The sequence below is a fragment of the Sceloporus occidentalis genome, unplaced genomic scaffold (assembly GCF_023333645.1).
Source record: "Sceloporus occidentalis isolate IW3139 unplaced genomic scaffold, rSceOcc1.0.p SCAF_13, whole genome shotgun sequence".
In the NCBI taxonomy this organism is placed as follows: domain Eukaryota; kingdom Metazoa; phylum Chordata; class Lepidosauria; order Squamata; family Phrynosomatidae; genus Sceloporus; species Sceloporus occidentalis.
In genome coordinates this window covers 3,906,633-3,925,969 of record NW_028316993.1, presented here as the reverse complement: position 1 = coordinate 3,925,969, position 19,337 = coordinate 3,906,633, and the positions used below count along the sequence as shown (strand labels likewise).

The following is a 19,337-nucleotide window of genomic DNA, read 5'->3' as shown; positions in this document are numbered from 1 at the left end:
TAACCAGGTTTTGAACTCTTATATTTTTATTCATACCAATCAGAAAAGAACAGTCAAAAGAATAGGAAATAGATTGAAACACAGTCATCACTTCAGGTTAACGCATACAGACTAACATGGGTGTGTAAAAAATATACGTAATGTTAAAGAGTGGGAAAAAACCCACATCCTTTAGTTGCCTTGTTTTTCTCAACTAGAAGGCTGTTTCGATTGATGCCAAGAACACACCTTCAAGTGTTGTGGGGTGCTTACAATCGCCATTAGAGGCTGTGAGAACAGAATCCAAAGGGCTGGTGTTATTCTGCACTCATTAGCTGGGAATGTAAGAGCACAGCCTTGCGAATATGACCTCTGCCAAGCAGCAAATGCCCTCTGGACGTGGCTAATGAAAGTGGGGAGACAGCAGGCCTAATACAACCTCCGCTAGAGCACTGCTGCCAATTTCTGGAGGAGCAGGATTTACCAAACTTAATGAGACTCCTGATAAATGCAGGCCTGCTTAATTGGAAGAAATGTCAGGGAATAAATTCACTTCAGGCAGGCTCCACTGCCCCATTGTGGCTGTGAAATGACCCAACGTTTGCTATGCACAACTCCAGCGCTTGTTAGGAAGGCAACGGCTAAAACTAAGGTGACATTCCCACCTCCCCATTTGCATTTCAGACTGATGAAGGAACGCGCATTGCACATACTTGTTCAAATGAGAGATAACGTATTTGAAGACCTCGTAGTTCTCCCTGGGAAATTTTTTCAGCACCTCTTTAAGTGCATGCAACTTCTGCTCTCTATCGTTGATCTCTGTTTAAAGGGGAAAGGAACAGAATTTAGCCATTTTCAAGGAGCAGTTTAGGTTTTTGTAATGTGGTTAAGATGCCAATTCTGACGATTGGAAGATCAGAAGGTTGGCAGTTCGAGGCCCAAGTGCTGCAAGATGGGGTGAGCTCCTGTCACTAGTCCCACCTTCTGCCAATCTAGCAATTCAAAAGCATGCAAATGCAAGTAGATAAATAGGCACCACTTCAGTGGGAAGGTAGCAGCGTTTGGTGCAGTCATGCTGGCCACATAACCATTGGATTTGTCTTCGGACAATACTGGCTCTTTGGCTTAGTAACAGAGATGAGCACCCTCCCCTACAATCAGCTACAACTAGATATTCATGTCAAGGGACTACCTTTACCTTTACCTAATCCTTGACTAAGAAGCCTATAGCCACTGATGTTCACAGAGAAAATACAAGGATGAGAAATCCTGCAAGGCTCTGCCCAACACACCTGACAATTCCCTCCAGGCAAGAGAATCATCTCTCAACACAAAGAACAATGCAGACCATTTACTACACACTGAACGTTTAATGAGGAACAATCGCAGCTAATTTGCAAGGATTTAAAATTATTTTATTTTCTTCTCTGTCACTGCCATGACAGGTGACAGACTGCTTGCATTCAGTACACAGACTGAATGTATTCTGCAGCAGTTCTTGCAACCTTCAAACATTACAAATTTCCCTCTAGTATGGGGGGCGGAGGAGAGAAATATAATGGAGCTGGAAACAGCCGGGTTGTTGAAATATAAACAGAACTTCCTATCATTTGCCCTCCTTTTCTATAGCCTGCTCTACTAAACCATGAAGGTTTGTGTATATAGACAGACAGACTAAAAAGGAAACTGGGATGATCTGACTTCTAACAGGAGCTTAGGAGATAGTTTGCTCTGAGGGTGACCTATTAAGCATACCTCCTGTGGAGAGAATTAACTTTTTGACTGGTCAACCTTTCTTATGCACATGTTTTTAAGATTTAAAACCAGAAAAAAAAATTATGCTTCCTTTTGGTTTTCAGGGTCTCCAGTAGTTCATTATAAGAATCCCAGTTCTCTACCAAGCTGGCATTTTCCTAAAAGGCCTCTGTACTTCCTATGTCCACGCATTTTAAAGTGTCCAAGTATTACGGTTATTGATTCAACACTTGAACAGTATGTTTTTTGTTTTGCTTTATTTTAAAATATATTTCACTACAGCAGTATGAAATATATAAGCACTACTTCTCAGAAATCCCATGCATGTTACCTTGGCTCAACCTGGATGAACTAAACTCAATAATTAAATGTTGGTCAATAGCAAGTCATTTTCAAGCTCTGATATCTCAAAGCCTGTCTGAGAAATGGAAAGAAGGATGCTGGGCCCCTGGCAATGTCTCAGGAGAGCAGGGGTGGGGAGATTAAACCATACATTTAACCACTTGGTCGGTTTGTATCAAGGAGTGTTTAAAACCTAAGCATGTTTTGAAAAAGTGCAGAATAAGATGGAGGTTCCAATTTTTATTATTTGAAATTAGTCAAATGGCACAAGTGCTAGCCTGGGGTAACACAGGGACTGTGCACAATCAGTGCAAACCTGTTGACACAAATCTGACCCTGCAACCTGAACTGCAATACTGCATACTGTTAATTCAGACTTACAGCGCCATCACTTTTGGTGTAACAAGTGCACCCCATTTCCCTTTGAGCTAGCCCAATTCAGTACCTGGAACGCCTTTTCATATCGCCATTCCCAAATATCTCTGGATTTCAGCATTTCCTCTGCTGAGAACTGTCTAAGAAGGGCCAGAGCAATTCAATATTTGGATCAAGTATATACAAATGTATTCAGGACCACTTGTACTCTGATTCCAAAGTATAATTCAAATCAACTTACAGAAAATGCCTGCCAGCAGTATTTTTCAAAGGATCATGAAAGTATATCAGTTCATCTTTAACTGGCATGGATTAACCAGGTACCTGGTTGAATCATGCTAGTTAAAGATGAGCTGGCATACTTTCATTATCCTTTCATATCGTGTGCAATTCGCCAGGGGCTCATGCAAGAGAACTTCCCTAAAAATTGGTCCCCCGGCTCTGGTCCATTGCTTCCCCATTCCACCACCATCAATGGGACCCAAACCGTATAGCTTGAGGTTGTTACCTTACTTTGCTTCATGATACACCTGTCTTTGCTGGAGAAGACTTTACTCAGAGCTTATACACTTTCCTACTCTGCCAACAAATTTCATACATAAAGTTGGAGTCATCTGATTTTTATGAAAATCCAGAAGATGCTTCCTCAGCAATTGTGCAACACAATGCAATTCTTTCTCATGCTATTATATTATCCAGCTCTAGATGGCACCATAGAAAGACTCACACCTGTCTACTGAATCCCTTTAGGGACAAGGAAAAAAGAAATAGCTGTCATAAAGACTGAAGAACCTTCAGCTCTTCCGGATCTTTTTGGTTTGTTTGTTTGTTTAATAGTAAGCCTAAAGGAAGCACTGGAGTGTAACAATTAAAATTAACAATTAAAAAAACAATTAACAGCAGTCCCCAAAAATCTTGCCAAATCCACTGCACAGATCAAATTCAAAAGCAAAGCCTGTGAGACCCAGCTTTCTCTTACATTTATGGTAATTCTGTGAATTCTCCAATCTGAAACCTAATTTCTTGTACATTAATTGCTTAAAACGTAGACTCTTAGCCCTTTTGTTCTAAGTCTTCAACTCTTGCTTGTTACTCTTGTACAAGCCCATTAAGCACTGGAAATACTACCGTATTAAAAAAATACTAGTAAAATTATTAAAGGTAGAATTATTAAAAAAAATCCCATATAACAAAGTTTTCATGGGGAAAAAATGCTTCCAGTTTCTCTGTCTTCACCACTCTCAGACTCTTGGTTTGAAATTTTCAGCATATCTCTTAAGTTCTCAAACAGATCTTCTCCAGGTCATCTAGGTCTGTTTTGCTTAAAAATAAATAGACACTACTTCAGAAAAGTAACTTGGATCAAGTGCAATCCTAATTTGGATGCTTAGTTTTTATATATGTGCCTCTCAATGCTCATTCCATGGCATTAATTCTTCAGTTGCAGTTTTCCTATTACAGATGAGAAACAAACATGGATCTGCAATAATGGTCACAAAATATAGGAGTTTTGTGGTTTCCTCTTTTTCCCCTTCATGTCAATGTGCTTTCAAGCCACTGTTACCAGCAGCATGGAGAAGGACAAAGTGAATATGCTTTTCTTCATGAAGATAATGAGGCATACTTACTGTGGGCCTCCACCAGTTCAATCTGCATGTTGTAAGGTACCAAGGGTTCAGGCAACTCTGAAAAGAAGCTCTTCATGGCTCCAGCTACAGCGTTCACAGTGAAGTCCTTCTCTACAAGGTCCAGATTGTGATCTACAAGGAAAATATGTAATGATTACACCTTGCCAATCACAGCTACCAAGGCAAACAACACACAGGGCCTTTGCTGAAGCACTGCATCACTCAAAAGGAATATTGCCAATGACTGCTTGCTTCTAGTTGAGCTGGACTATTGGTGTGGCTATAACTCCTCTCTGACAACAAGAGGTTTCCCTCAACCTCTCCAATACCCCCATCCCGCATGGCAGCAGGTCTGAGAGTAGTAATTCAAATACTGCTGCTGTTGTGGCTGAGGATGTGCTACTGAACAGTTTGGGAAGTCACCTGCGTGGATATCAAACAAACAAACCTCACAGAAACCCTACATTTTTGCCTTGGCAATGGAGAGATCAATCCAGAAATACTCACATGCCTATTACTATGGTGTTTCGTCACATCCCAGGCGATAGCGCAGAGATGGGTCTTACCTTGATCAAACTGCCGTTGTAAACTTTCCATCTCAGACTTGTTTCCACTCACCCGGTAGATACCTTCTGTACTTAACCCTGGCAAAGGGAAAAAAGAAATTACTACGCAGCAAAAACACAACTCTGCAAGGATTCACCGCCACCAGAGGAAAAATATCTTGAGAAACAGAGAACAGAAGTTCCTGGGGGAAGAAAATGACTGCACAGATTAGCTATGTCATGACAGTTAGGCAACTTTGGTTTAATACTGCATACTAAATTTGCATTGCTCTTACATATTCAAATATATCAAGCGAGATGAGAGATGACTCAGCTGACCTTTACTTTCTCTCTATCCACTAAAATGTGCTTCTACATATTAATTTGCTAAAAGGAAAATAAAGGCAGAATTCCAGAAGCAGTAAACTAACCAAAAAGATCACAGGAACAGATTAAAAAGAAGAAATAAAGAAAATACAACAGTGACTAGAAAATACAATCATGTAGCCTTAACATCTTACATTTGGTGAAGGTTTTAATTAATACAAGCTGCTTTGGGAGCTCATCTTGACTGAAAAGCAGGCTCCAGTAGATACTTTTCTCTTGCAAAAATGGCCAAAAAAATTACATTGTGTTGTTATATTGTTAAAAATAAAACTGCATAAAGGCCATTAATGACCTACAATAAAGCTCTTGCAAAAATCTGCTCAGATCTAGCTGCAGAAGCAAAAAATGTACAGCACCTGCAAGAGGAAACATACCTATGTTACCAGGACCCACCCAAGATCCTTCTTAAATGGAGATGTGGAGGGTTAAATCTACTGTAGCCTTGGAAAGAATGCCCTCTATCACAGGATTCAGGCCCCTTCAAAGTACAAATATTTAAATGTAAACAGAAATACAGGTTAAGCTGAGGCTGTTGTATTTTGGCCACATCATGAGAAAACACGCCTCATTAGAGAAAACCATAATGCTAGGGAGGGAGAAAGAGAGGAAGACCACACTACTCTCAAGCATGATATAAATGTCAAATACTGTACTATGATAAGGTGAGTCACAGCATGCCTGTTTGTGTCTAAGGTTTAAGAAGTTTCACCATTCTAGCTTAGGGACCGCTCATCCTAAGGAAAAAGTTGGCAATTTTAAATGCTGTATGCAGTTGCTCTGATGTAAGAAAGCTGGCAACTCTACTTGCAATATATAAAAAAGGGAAGACCCAAGAGGGCAAAGGTGATTGCTCTTCCTCCAAGGAGGGCCTGCCTCAGTCAATGTATTCCCTGAAGGATCTGGGGAGGGGCAGCACAATGCCTCAATTAAGCAATTGTTTTAATTGCCACTTTCTGTGAAGCCAGCATTGGATGAGATAAAAGCAGAAGGCCTGCTTGCCTCCCAGTGCAAGGGTAGATTGATGATAGGTGAATCTGGGCTGAAGAGGATTTATTCAGAGTCCAGGTCATCAATTGCATGGCTTAAAAGCTCTAATTGCCACCGAGGCAGCGGCCTGGACAGGGACCTCATTGCACAGAAAGCAATTCACCTCATTGGGAGGGGAAACTGGGTTAATGGACCAGCCCAGAGGGCCGTATAATTCCAAGCCTGGAACAAAAGAGTCACTGTGCCCAGGCACCAGGCAGAGGGAAAGGAGCAGCTGCCGCCGCCATTTGTCTTCCTATTGCTTCAAGTCCAAACAAACTTGTCAATGGACAATGCAGGAAAGATTAAAGTACCTGCACTGTCCACTCAGAGGCAGACTTGACCATGAGGCAAGGTGCACTGAGTGCCTCAAGCACTATGAAGGGCAGAAGTGAACGAGACCCATATCCTGTATCTGTTTCGCTAAGGTTAACCCGGCAGCAGCCCCATACCAGAGTCTTCTTCAGGTCTCTCTGAATGGGTTATGCCACTGGAGTATTTTGTGATTGGGACAATGCAAATGCTTTGGCCAGCTCCACTACACAAGAACACCACAAAAAACCCCGTGCTTCCCCACCCCACAAGAGTCAGACATTCAATAGTTCAGCAAAGGCAACACCTATAGGAGCTTCTAGGCTTTGTTCATCACTCTTATTTGTGCCTCTCTCAAGACACATCGCACAATGCTACCTTTCTTACAGTCTCCCTGCGTTTCCTTGTCATTAGGACATCTTCCAACATGCCATTACTCCACCTCTGAAAAAAGGTGGCTAGTTAAGCAACCACCTAAAATGGCTGCATTTCCATACCCTACAGGACCCAGATAGAAAATCAAAAAGGCAAGTGCATAAACTAGAAGGGGAAGAAAGGAACCAACCAGAGACATGAAGGGCTGTTTGAACGCACTAACATAGTCATTAAGCCTTTGCGAGCTCTCTGCTCTGGTTAGCAAGCCTGACCCCAAACGCTCCCCGCTGCACTAAACTGAACAAAGCTAGCCTCATTTCTAGAGGAGGAGGAGGACATGGGTGCTATGAATGATATCCCTGATTGCTTCACGCTGCAAAAAAGATCAAAATGGGAGCAATTTTCTCTCTTAAAAGCCAGGCTATGCTGAAATGCGCAGAACAAGCAAAACACACCTTGGGACAAGAACATCTCTAAGAGGGCTACACCAAAACCACACAATTAATGTAGAATGCACACACTTTCCTACAATGTTAAGTTTCCCCCACAGATATGAAGCTATCCTATTCCACAGCCAGTTAAACAGAGACAGCAACAACAAACATCAACTGCGTATGAGAGGAAAAACATATGCCACCTTACAAACCATACCCTGAACTGGGAGGAATGCAAGTCAGTTGTGAAAGGCACTCAACTTCACTGCATAGAAAACAGCAGTGTTTAATAACAGGCTCAATATTTCCTGCAATCCACTTCCATGTTTATGTTATAAAATCCTGTTTTACACCAGTCTTGGTCACATGCAAAGCCAGGCAGGCTTCATATACTAAGAACAGTATGTGAGCTATTATAATAAGACTTGTGCATGTGCCAAAACAAAGCAAGAAAGGAAAGAACAATGAGCGACAGCTCTAAAAACCGATAAGCTGCCTTGGCGATCAGGTATATCTGAGAGAGTATGTCAAATCATACAAACCAGATTCAGAAGTGGGTTGAACACAGACAGCTGTTGCCAATGATCTGTTCACTCGGAACCAGAAGTGTATATAATACAAAAAGGTGTTGTTTTAAAAAGCAGCCATGGAGACTCAAAATTGAGCCGTGCCTTCCCTCTTCCTGTATGGATTTGAGTCACACCTTGTGGGGGGGATGGAATTTAGGTCTAAAATGCTAATTTTAAGTCCAGATGAAGAATATGGCATGAGTGGACAGAGGCCATCCCTTCCCTACTCTGTCACATCTCATGTCTTATGAGAAGATCCACCACCAAGTAGCTGACTCTGAAATATGTGTCATTGGGCCCCAATGTTAGAATTGGTGCACTTCTTGTCAATAAAGCAAAAATAAGTAATCTGCATCAAACTGAAGAGGTTAAGAACTCCCAGCTGTCAGACAAGAGACAGCTTTGTCATGACCAGCATCACAAACCTGTATCAAAGATGCCTGAGTGAAATTTTATTCAGACAGGTCCAGCTTTTCTGACTCACCCACTGCTTCAAAGGCCAGGTTTCCTTGTTAACTGGTTGTAATAACCCACACCCCTTGGGCTAACCAGAGCAAGTAGCTCCTGAACCAACAAAGCAAGCTTCCATAATATATACGTAAGGTTCCATGCTCCAGTTGCAGTTACAGCTCTGGTTTCCAGCAGCCCAACTACAACTGAGCATATACAGTGGATCCTTGTTATACGCTGGGGTTTGGTTCCAAGATCCCCCGTGTATAACAAAATCCGTGTATACTTAAGTCCCATTAAGTATAATGACATAGCAAAATGGTGTCCCTAATAAAAAATGGAACATCAAGGTAAATTTATACTTTTTTGGAACATTTTCAAACCGTGTATGCTTGAATCCGTGTATAAAAAATCCGTGTATAAGAAGGGCTGACTGTACACAGAGAGAATACACAAACAGGTTTACACCAACGGACAAGTTTTACCAGTTTTGTTTAGGCACAAATAAATTCCAGCACGTGAAGTCCAAAAGACAAGACACAGAAAATGAGCAAAGCAATTGGGCATGTCTTTCAGAAAATTTCCTTTTCACCTTTGTCTCTCTTGATATCATCATCACAGCTTGGACATTTAATAAAGGACAGCATCTGTCAAGGACAAGATCTTATCTTTTTGTACTTTCAGTATTTGAAAACTCAACGGGCAACAGATCCTACAATCTCAGGCCCAAGAAAATCCCAGGAACACATTGCTATTTGTCATGGCTGTATTTCAAGCCGTAACATATAGCTACGGAAGGCACTCCAGATTAACCAGAAGGAACAAGGACTGCATGCTTGCATAATGGCCTACAAGAGTCACACAATGTCTGAAGATGAAAAAAGCTTCTGCGCTTCCTCTATCAGTTTCAGAAATCCTGAATGCACAGTCACCACAGATCTTTCTTTAAGCAGAGCATCTTACTTCTCTGAACCTCCTAGACTACAACTGTAACCACCGATCACGTCTATAGGATAGCAGAAATCTATCACCTTCCTTTACAAGAATTGAAAAATATGGAGCTAGTCCTTACTAAGTATGAACAACCACTTCTCCTTGGAATGACCATCCAGACTTCCAGACAGATCACTTCCAGTTCAACAAAGGCCAACAGCCTTTACGTATCCACCCTGGAAACCACTTTTACTTGATACAATTGGTAAATGAGGGAAATAAGATTAATTTGTAGGTGGGGTCTCATTTCAGCACTTACAAGGAATCAAGTGGGAAATAGTAAAATAGTAAAGCTTGTTACAGTCTGTAAAAAGGCTAATTATTTTTCAATCAGAGGTTCAATTAGAAATGGAGGGAAAATTAACCGCTCAGGATTTGTCTATTCAAATCTTGCCAAGGTTGCCTGAGGCTGATGCCATCCCACATTTGCAATTTGGGGATAATACTGGCCTAGCTAACATGGTTGTTGCGAGGATTACAAGAAGACATATGAGAAGTGCCTTGGATATTTGTGCTCTATGCATGCTAAGTATTATTAGGACCTAAGGATGCTCAAGATTACAAGCGAGCTTATTTCAATTTATAGCCCATTCTATCCCACATCATTGGAATCAAGGGTCCTTGGTCTAGTACCAGTCGACTGCATCCAAAATCTGTGCTTTCACATAAACATTTCAATTTATGAGACTTGCTCATCAGCCCTTCAACACTTTGTTAATTTTTATTTATATTTAGCTTTCTTTCTGCAGGGTTTCGAGTCAAAAGACTTCAGCTGAAAAATTTAACATGACTCACTCGATCAAATCTGTAAACATTTGCCTTCGCATTAAGCAATATTTTAAGATATCATTCACAATCAAGGAACCTTTTCTTATGAAACACAAGGTAGATTAACTCTTTCTTTTTGTTCATATTTTTAAAAAGGATCTTTAACATGAAGTCATCTGCTATGAATTTAGGAAAACCTAGGAGAAATGGGCCCTGATTTTTTTCACTTCCCTCCCCATCTAGCTCCTCTGTTTTACACCTACCAGCCTCATTTAAAGTCTGCAAAATGTTCACAGACTGACCATGCTTCACACACTAATTTTTTGACAGATTCAACCCTGAAGAAAAGCGTTGGATAGAAAACCCACATCATACCTGGAAGATCACATGAAGCCACTGCCTATGGGCTGTTTTGTGCCTCTCCAGAAGTGGAGTGGTAGGAGACAGTACTTTAGTGTGTGTACAAAATATGTGAACAAAAGAGGAAAGAGTAGGGCTGGCACACTGGCCAACAGGGCCATCAAATATTACCATGTACTCCATCAAATCCAAAACACTAGCAGAAACCAAGGGCCAACTCCCCTGGGAAGACTCAAGATCCGTTCCTCTGAAAGCAACACTGCAGTGAAGGGAATTCTAGTGATGCAGAGGATAATACAGTCCCTAAGATGCATTTCTTGGTGTGGTTTTTAGTAAATTACCAAGAGCAGGTGCAGGCTCTCTTGTTTACTGCTGGCATTCATCAAGTCCCAGTTCTTCTCTCAATGCACTGGGGCTCTTTCACACAACACAGTGATAGCATTATGCCTGCCAAGGCTCCTTCCTATGGAAACCTGGGATTTGCAGTATAGGGAGACATTGTTAGAAATCTCAGCCCGAGAGCTCCAGTGCCTCACTGAACTACAACCCCAGAGGATTTCTACTTGGTTTGGCAAGTGTATTGTTTTAATTGTATTGCCTTGCACTGTATTATTGTGTCATAGGAGGGTTATTTTTATGGAAATGTTAACGTTTGATTGTATGATGTATGTGATTTGTTGTAATCCTGCCTCGGTCCGTAGGGAGAGGTGGGAAATAGAAATATATTATTATTATTATTATTATTATTATTATTATTATTATTATTATTATTATTCCACAGGCTGCAGCCATGAAAGTTAAAGCAGAATCATACTGCTATAACTAAATGGTGTGAAGGCGTCTCCAATTACCCACAAGTAACATGCAACACTTCTTATTCCTCTTTGCTTCAGAATTTTGTACCACATATGTTTCATTGTATATCTAAAATAGACATCATAAAAACAGTGCTTTTGGGGTAAAGGTCTCTTCTTTTACCATTTCAACCATAGATTTAAGGATTTCCATATTTTATATTGTTTTACTTGAACAAATCCAGGATTCTGGCTGTTTAAGAAACGCTTCTCAAAACCAGTATGAATCTCCCAATAAAAAGATCTGTGCATGGCATCCATTTCTGCAAAACTTCACTCCAACTAAACCACACTGGCATGCCAAAATTCTCCAAGGCTTCCTGAAGCTGTCAGCTCCCTTTCCATTTTCTTGTCTCAAAGGCTCTCACTGATAGCTCTGCTGACATGTATAAAATCTCATCCACTAGAACTATTTAAAAAAAAAATTAACATACCCAAAATACTTAGGGATAAACAAGGTCACTGGCAATGATTGGTAAAAAAAAACACCCCAAAACCCAGAAGTCTAAACACATAAACAAGTAACTCAGTGAACCTCAAGAGGCACCGGGGAGCTTGTCAATTCAATTATTCCCTATTCGGAGCCATCTTTTAAGCCACGGAGACTTCCCACGCCAGACCCCATTTTGATGATGCTCAGCTGGCTATTATGAAATTTCTTCTGCAACATACAGAATCTAGGTGCATACCAACTGCAAGGAGTGTAAGCCCTTCATCACTAAATATCCCAGGCTTCTAATGAATCAATTAAAAGCCATTGCAGTCAAAATTATGTTATTTGTGTTTATACTCTGCTTCTCAGTCAAATGTGGGTACCAACGTGGATTACATTTACATCTTGCCTTTTCGGAGAAGAGCACAGCCAGCATTCATGGTCTTCCTTTCCCCATAACACTCTTCTGACAATTGCTCTGTAAGGTAGATTTGGCTGAGATATGGCAGTTGATCCAAAGCAATTCTGTAAGTTTCATTACTGAAAAAGCAGTTTGAATGCAGGATCTAACAATCCTAGTCACTACTACAATTCTCAAGTTCTTATGGAAAAGCTTCCAAGCAATACCTTACTTTGGAAGGCTTCTGCTTATTTGCTTCTGAAGAAGTGGGCTGCAAATAGTCCTTCATGCTTTACTCTCTCTTTTTGGTCTAATATTAAAGCCCAATGTAAAGAGGAGCAAAAGGAACACACATACACAGCCACAAACTGTGCACTGTTTTATACATTCAACTGGCCTAAGTTCACAATAAACTAGAACAAATTACGTTTCACAGGAGCCCCTCTAGCTTATAAACATAAATTTAAAATGCATTCTGGTCAGAACAAATATTGTTTGCACACACAAAACATCATAAGCTAGGAATAATGGAAGTATGAAAGTTTGAGGCTGGATATATGAAAGATGCATAAATCATGTGTGTGTGATGGACGGCATGATTGATGACAGTGCGCCAAGTTCCAGACATACCAGCTATTCAAATGGGCTTGAATGTAGACAGCAGAAAGCTACAAGCTGCACGTAATTTTTCCAATTTCAATATTGTTTTAATTAGGCTTAACAACAAATGAGGCCACTTCAGCAACGTGAAGGAAAACCATTTGGATGCCACTTCCCACAACAATGCTAATCATACCTTATAAAACCTGGCATGTGGAACATTTAACTGCTTTCTGTTTTTACTGGAGGAGGATTGCCTTAAGACATGGCTATAGCCAGGTGTGATGATGAGGCAGGTGAATTAATTATTAGCATGGCTTTTGGGGACCTCTCAGTGTTGGAACTTTATTGGACATTGTAAACTGGCTCTTTTTAAATGAAAAAGAAATGATGGTATACCGATGTTCAACGTAAGCATGCTTTCATCCAACAAGGTCAGGCCACAGTCACCACTGTTTGGGGATATAACTTGAAACATGATCTGTAGGATTGTAACCGTAGCCTGGATGAATCAGAAAGCCCTATATAGAGTAGTGTTCCATTTCCCACAGAGGCCAACCAAACGTTCTCCTCATTAGTTTTTTATGGGTTTGGAGGGCTCTGTGGACATGTTCTAGAAGAGTTTATTCCTGACGTTTCGCCAGCACCTGTGGCTGCCATCTTCAGAGAAACCCACAAAAAACTATGTTCTCCTAATTACTGTACTAGCGATAACTCTTCCCATTCTCACCAGGCTGGGCTGACCTAAAAATGTTCCAGATATACTTGCTTAAAAGCCACTCCTAAATAATTTATTTGGGAAACACCAGCTTTTCAAATCTGGGGGCTGGCAGTGGAGGTAGCAAAAAACGACAATCCCATCAATACAAAAATCAGCATCTGCTCCAGTTCTTTAAATTACAAAGACAGGCACCAGCCACTGTTAGCTGAGAAACTCGGGTCTTCAAAGCATAGAGAAGTAAAGAACTACAACAAAGGGAGCAAGAAACCAGAAAAGAACAAATATAACCTGGTGACACTGTGCATGAATTGCATGTAGATGTTTCCAAGCTCAGTTCCATCACTTCCTATTCAAACCATCAAGGAAGAGGTGATGGGAGAGGTCTCTTTCTCTGTAAAAAGCCATCGCCAGTCAGAGAAGATATTCCTGGGCCAAACAAGCAGACTAGTTTGGTCTATCACGGATGGGAACTGGGCACCTCTTGGATCTCCCAGGCTTCTTTGGGAACAGTGCCTTATATCATGCTCTTTCATGAAGTACTGAAATCCAAGAAAACTGTTCTCCAACCTCCTATTCACTAAAATGAAGCTAATGTATGCTAAGGAAAAACCAATAGTATACAACTGGGATCCCAGGAGCTGCTTTAGGGCAACCCAAGAGCCTACATATCCCTAGTGAGGTTTCTGATGTTTCTTTATCTTTGAAAAGCAAAAACCCACCATGCTGTATCAAACTGCTTTAAATTTAAGAAAATGATTTGCCCTGAGGCACAGAGGACTGCTGTTTGAGAGACCAAAGTCAATGGTTTGCTGAGCAAATGGAACTGATCCCATCCTTATTTAGATCTTCACCAGTATCTGCTGCCGGGAAGCACACTGCTCTCCATATATATATATATATATATATATATATATATATATATATATAATTGAAGTCTGCATTTTGGGTTAATATTCTCAAACTATTACAATCTTTTCAGCATATGGCCTGAAAATGCTATTACAACTTCAGCGTATTTCCACTAGAGATCCAGACATCTGAAAATTGCTTTCTGAAAAACGGATATTACCAAGAATTATAACAACATTATTTGGCATCATGAGTACACTCAGAACAGTTCAGATAGAAAAGAAAGGTTGCAATGATGAAACAGAATCTATGCTAATTCAGTCCATGTCTCTTGATGGAAGGCCCATGCATGCAAGGATCTTGAAAGGAGATTTCTAAATGACTTTATGTCTTTTCAATCAAAGTTGGTATCCATTCAGCATTTATCGCTGAGGCTAATTGCTAAGGCATGCTCCAAACACAGGAGAAAACAAAAAAGCATCTTTACTGCAGGGTAAGTCCTGTGCATCTCAGAAGTATTGTATTGTAACCTCAATACAAGTTAATGGCAAGTAAAGATATTAAACATGCATCTGAGGAACTAGGCTCAAATCTATGAAAGCTTATATTATCAGTTTCTTTCTTTTAGTTAATCTCAGGGTGCTAGAAGATCCCATTTCATACTGAGAATAACTGGGTTGAGGCTTTAACATCAATTAGTTTTATTAAGGTCTCTGGTTTTGCAGACAGTTCCACAATAAAGAAAAGTATAATTTGAAAGCATGTACATTCACACAAAAGCACTCTTCTCATTCATTGTGGCACATGAATTCAGAGAATAACCAGCACTGTGTAAAATTTAAGTCCAACCTTTCTTTGCAAAAGGAAATAGCTGGGGCTAAAACAAAAACTATGTGTGATATACACAACTCAATTAAACACAGCTATTTATGTGCAACTCAGGTTTGCTGGAAAATGCCTATCTCCTCATCACAAATATGCTCTTTATTTCTTGGCACTGACTGTTTTATGCATTGATGCTTGTGCATTTATACCTATGTTAACACACTCAACTCCTGCACTAATCACAATGCCAACGGGTAGTTCATCTCCGCAAGAAGTTCCAGGTTATTCATAATGATCAGCGCGATCAGCAACCTTGTTTTTAAGCTGGTGGGTTAACAAAGCAGTACATCAACCACCGGGGAATGAACTGTTTCAATAAGTAACCACACAAAGCCACAAGCAAATACCACTCATACCACAATGCGAAACCACAGCCAACAACCCTCCTTATAAGGAGGAAGTGGGGACTCAGCTAGAAGGTTAAGCGCCTTCTTTTAGTCCTCACAGCAACTAACCTGACATTCTTATTTTTGATGTAAATAAGAGAACAGATCTGTCACTTACGAAGTCTGCTTTGCAGCTTTTGCCCCCAGGTTCACTGAGCATTTATCCTATGGGGACACACATATGCAAGGATTTCTTTTAAGGCTTCAAGATCAACCTGGCTAATAATTAAATATTAAAACAGTCCACAGATGTTATCCAATTTCACCTACTGTTGCTGCAAGGGATAAAAAGAATCCATATTCTGTTTGAACTTCCACAGTTAGGCACATTATGTCAATTATTGATGCAGCAAAGAGGTGAGCTGATGAGGAGTGAAGTTTGAAAGACTTCTCAATTGGGCGAGGCAGAGATTTCAAACTAGGAAATTAGGGTGAAGGCATTCATGGAAAAGTAACTATTCCTTTTTACCCTACCAGTCCCCTACATCAGCTAGACCAGTGATTCCCAAACTTTGGTCCTCCAGATGTTTTGTACTTCAGCTTCAGAACTCCTGATTGTTGGCTAAACTGGATAGGACTTCTATGAGTTGGTCCCAAACACCTGGAGGACCAACGTTTGGGAAACATTGATCTAGAGTGATCTAGGTAATGCCCAAGCTCCGCCATTAGCTTATTAGAGTTCTCCCTCTAGTACAAAGACCAGCAATGGCAGAGAAGTTTACACATGAACTTACGAGAGAATGTAGCTGGTGTTCCTATATTTATTTCTACCCTACCAGATCAGGACTTAAAACAGCTTATAACAATTTAAAAAGACATCATTAAAAATCCAAATGGCGCTGGGCTCAATCTGCATCATGTTCTCAGTTCCTAGACAGTGATAATGGCTTTCTCTTGGGATTGAAAGCTCAGCATGATCATATCCAAGGATTCTCTGATAAAGTACAAGTTAATCAGAAAGATGTGTTTGTTTCAGATTTTAAAAACACTGTCCTAGCAACAGGAAGTGCTAGAGCCATGCTCCCAAAAGCATGTGGATTATGTGCCGAAGCAAAACAGTTAGACTAAAAGGTGTTCCGTTTGTATGTCTCCAAATGTTATGCTGACGCTGAGGAATCTGAAATATTTATTCAGCGCAATGCAAGGCTGCTGCTTAGAAATGTGAAGCTGGCTTCCACAAATATAATATTCAATGCCTAAGAATTCAAAATAGTCTTGTCAGCACTCACTCTGCTTTTGGCAAAGGCCCTGATAGTACAACGTGTCAAAAGACGGATCTATTTCTACAGAGTCAGGGGAAAAAGGACCAAGAAACGAGGAGAATATTACAGCGTTCAGAATTATGCATCAGAAGAAAGTAAACTGTGGTGCTATCTATAGAGCGTTTTATTCTAACAGAATGAAGAAACACTAAAAACAGAATACAGAAGCATTAAAAATCCCACCTTGTTGTCGCAGCTATTTATACATTACTGTCTGAATACATTAGCACCAAATACATTAAAAGCAGCAGAAGGAAGCAGCTTTCCATGTAATGTGGAATCGTCTTTCTGATCTCACAAAAAATGGTAGGAGGAGTCAGTAAAAAGCAGACAAACTCGAGATGCACAAGGCAGACATCTAAAATTCGTTCTGATATTGCCAGCACTCAGGATTTGTGCATATAACTTAACTGGGAAGGCAATAGTATTGTATACTGCCTACACAATACTTGTAAATCACCAAATTCATATCCAGAACAAGTAACGTGTTACCTTTTGGTTTGGGGACCTACAAGAAGCACTTCAGTAATTTCTTTTTTTAAGAAAGGAAGAGTAACTGCTGGTAAGGCCACTGTTTCTCACTAATACAGTGGTACCCCGGGTTACGAAATTAATTCGTTCCGCCGCCGCTTTCGTAACCCGGAAACTTTCGCTAGCCAAAATGCCCTTAGGCGCTAATAGCGAAAGCCGCGATTCCGTGTGAAATCGCGCCGAAAAGCACCAAATTTTTTTTCATAACCCGAAATAACCTTCGTAACCCGGAAAAATGTTTTTAAATGGATTTTTTTCGTAACCCGGAAATTTCGTAAGGCGGCGCATTCGTATCCCGGGGTACCACTGTATGTCCTTGTTAGTATTTCTCAATGCTTTCTGGAGGAATACAACTTGTTCTCCAGGAACATTCTGAAACTTAACATTTAATGAGCAATATAACAAATCCCTCCAGAAGTGTCAAGAGCAATAAGCTTCCCACCTTTCTGAGTGAAAGAGGCAGCTTTTTAATGGGATATAGAGCAAATTATGTTTAAAAATAACTTCCCAAAGCTCTGTTCAAATCCTCCTGGTACAGAAAAGTCGCAATATAGTACCAGCCAAGGATTTATGGTTCATAACTGAAATTAGCAGCAATGTAGACAAATCCTTTCCTGTTTCTTAATGTGGTAGAGTAACCTGGGATCTCACACTTCCTTCCTTAACAACCTTTGTTATCGCTAAAAACCACAAGATCACTTAGTTTTTATGCCAGCTATAAACCAAGAACAAATAGAATTATGGTAGCTGGTCTACATTTAGAGAAAAGTTTTCTTCAGTTAGAGGTTTGTTTTCCATAGCTCTTTCTGAGTCATTTTTGAAAAGATAGGTAATCTCCACTTGTACAGGCCTTTGGGTACTGAGGTTACGCCAAAGGCAACCTTTTTCTTTTTAATCAGGTGCAGTTACCTGTTCTCAAAATCAAGGACAAAACATGAGAAAACCCCTTTATTGTGCTCCATTTCCAGAGGTGCTTAGTCAGCCACTGGAATGAAGCAGAAGCAAAGCTGGAAAGCCCTTGGCCAATTTAGTTCTTAAGTGCGTAAACATGATCATTATCACAATTAAGCAAAGGGGAGTAATGTCTGCAATCCCAAGCAACCGAACTATTATCCATGTGACTCCAGAAGCCTTAGAAATGGATGCAGAGTGAAAAACTGCAGAGGGTCACCCAGAAGTAACATGGGTGCAAATTCAGGACTGAGATCAATGCTTCTGAGGAGTCAGTAACTCTGATCATGCAAACAGGCTCCGTAGCATCTCCTCATCCTCTAAGCCTGCCTTAAGTCCTATGATTTTCAGGAGAAAGCTTTGTCTTTATCCCCTCATTTTCCAAGTTTGGCTGGCGAGGGCATGGGAAAACAGAACAAACTTCTAGTCTAGTCAGTCATACAGTATCTCTGTGTGGCTCTCTACAACAGGCAAGGGAAACAGCAGCCTGAATCCTTTACTGAATAGCAATAGAGAGAAAAGGAAGAACTAAGCCTGCCTCACCAGCTCCCACCAGCATCTTGGCAAAGCACTGCTCTGTGCATTTGGTGTGCATATGGAAATCAGAAGAAAAGTGGAGGCTAGTGAAAGAAAGAACAAATCATGCCTAGATGCATTTGTAAAGAAGCTTTCAAGAATGTTGAAAATGTTTTCATTTACTTACGCAAGGCTTCCCTGACCTGGCTGCTTCATTTTGCATGTGCATATTTGTCAGTTTTGGATAAAAAGTTTGCTGAAACATGTTGAACTGCTTTTCATTTTTGCAGTAGAAAGACCTATCCCTATTCTTTCCATGTCACTCCTGCCCTGGTACCAATTTTCTGTTAAAGAAGCCGTGCCCAGCAGCACATCTCTTTTGTCAACTGAGCTTTTGGGAAGCAAAACGACACTACCTGAAGAAACACCATCAGCTCCTTAGATGCAGAAACGTTACTGTAGAAGGAATAAATGGAAGGTCCTTCAAGACTTTTTCCTCACACTGAAATGCATTAAGCAAAAGTCAGCAGCTCTCCTCCCCGGCTATAATGGTCTTGTCGCGTGCAAAGGTGTTCAGACATAGCAGTAAAAAGATCAGGGTTAATGAGAAAGCAGCCCTTCACTCTAGGAAGGAATTCATTTTGACAAACC

The 19,337-nt window shown here is 40.5% G+C and overlaps 1 protein-coding gene across 2 annotated transcripts in view; it reads right to left on the bottom strand.

Moving 5' to 3' along the window:
• ARHGAP35 (Rho GTPase activating protein 35) overlaps positions 1-19,337 on the bottom strand; it is a 61,683-nt gene that overhangs the window by 6,186 nt on the left and 36,160 nt on the right. For both annotated transcript variants that reach the window (XM_089479388.1, XM_089479389.1), the window contains exons 4-6: positions 4,646-4,723; positions 4,080-4,211; positions 693-798 (exon numbers count right to left, since the gene is read on the bottom strand). In XM_089479388.1, coding sequence (XP_089335514.1) covers positions 693-798; positions 4,080-4,211; positions 4,646-4,723 — 316 coding nt within the window. The remainder of the gene's footprint in view (positions 1-692; positions 799-4,079; positions 4,212-4,645; positions 4,724-19,337) is intronic.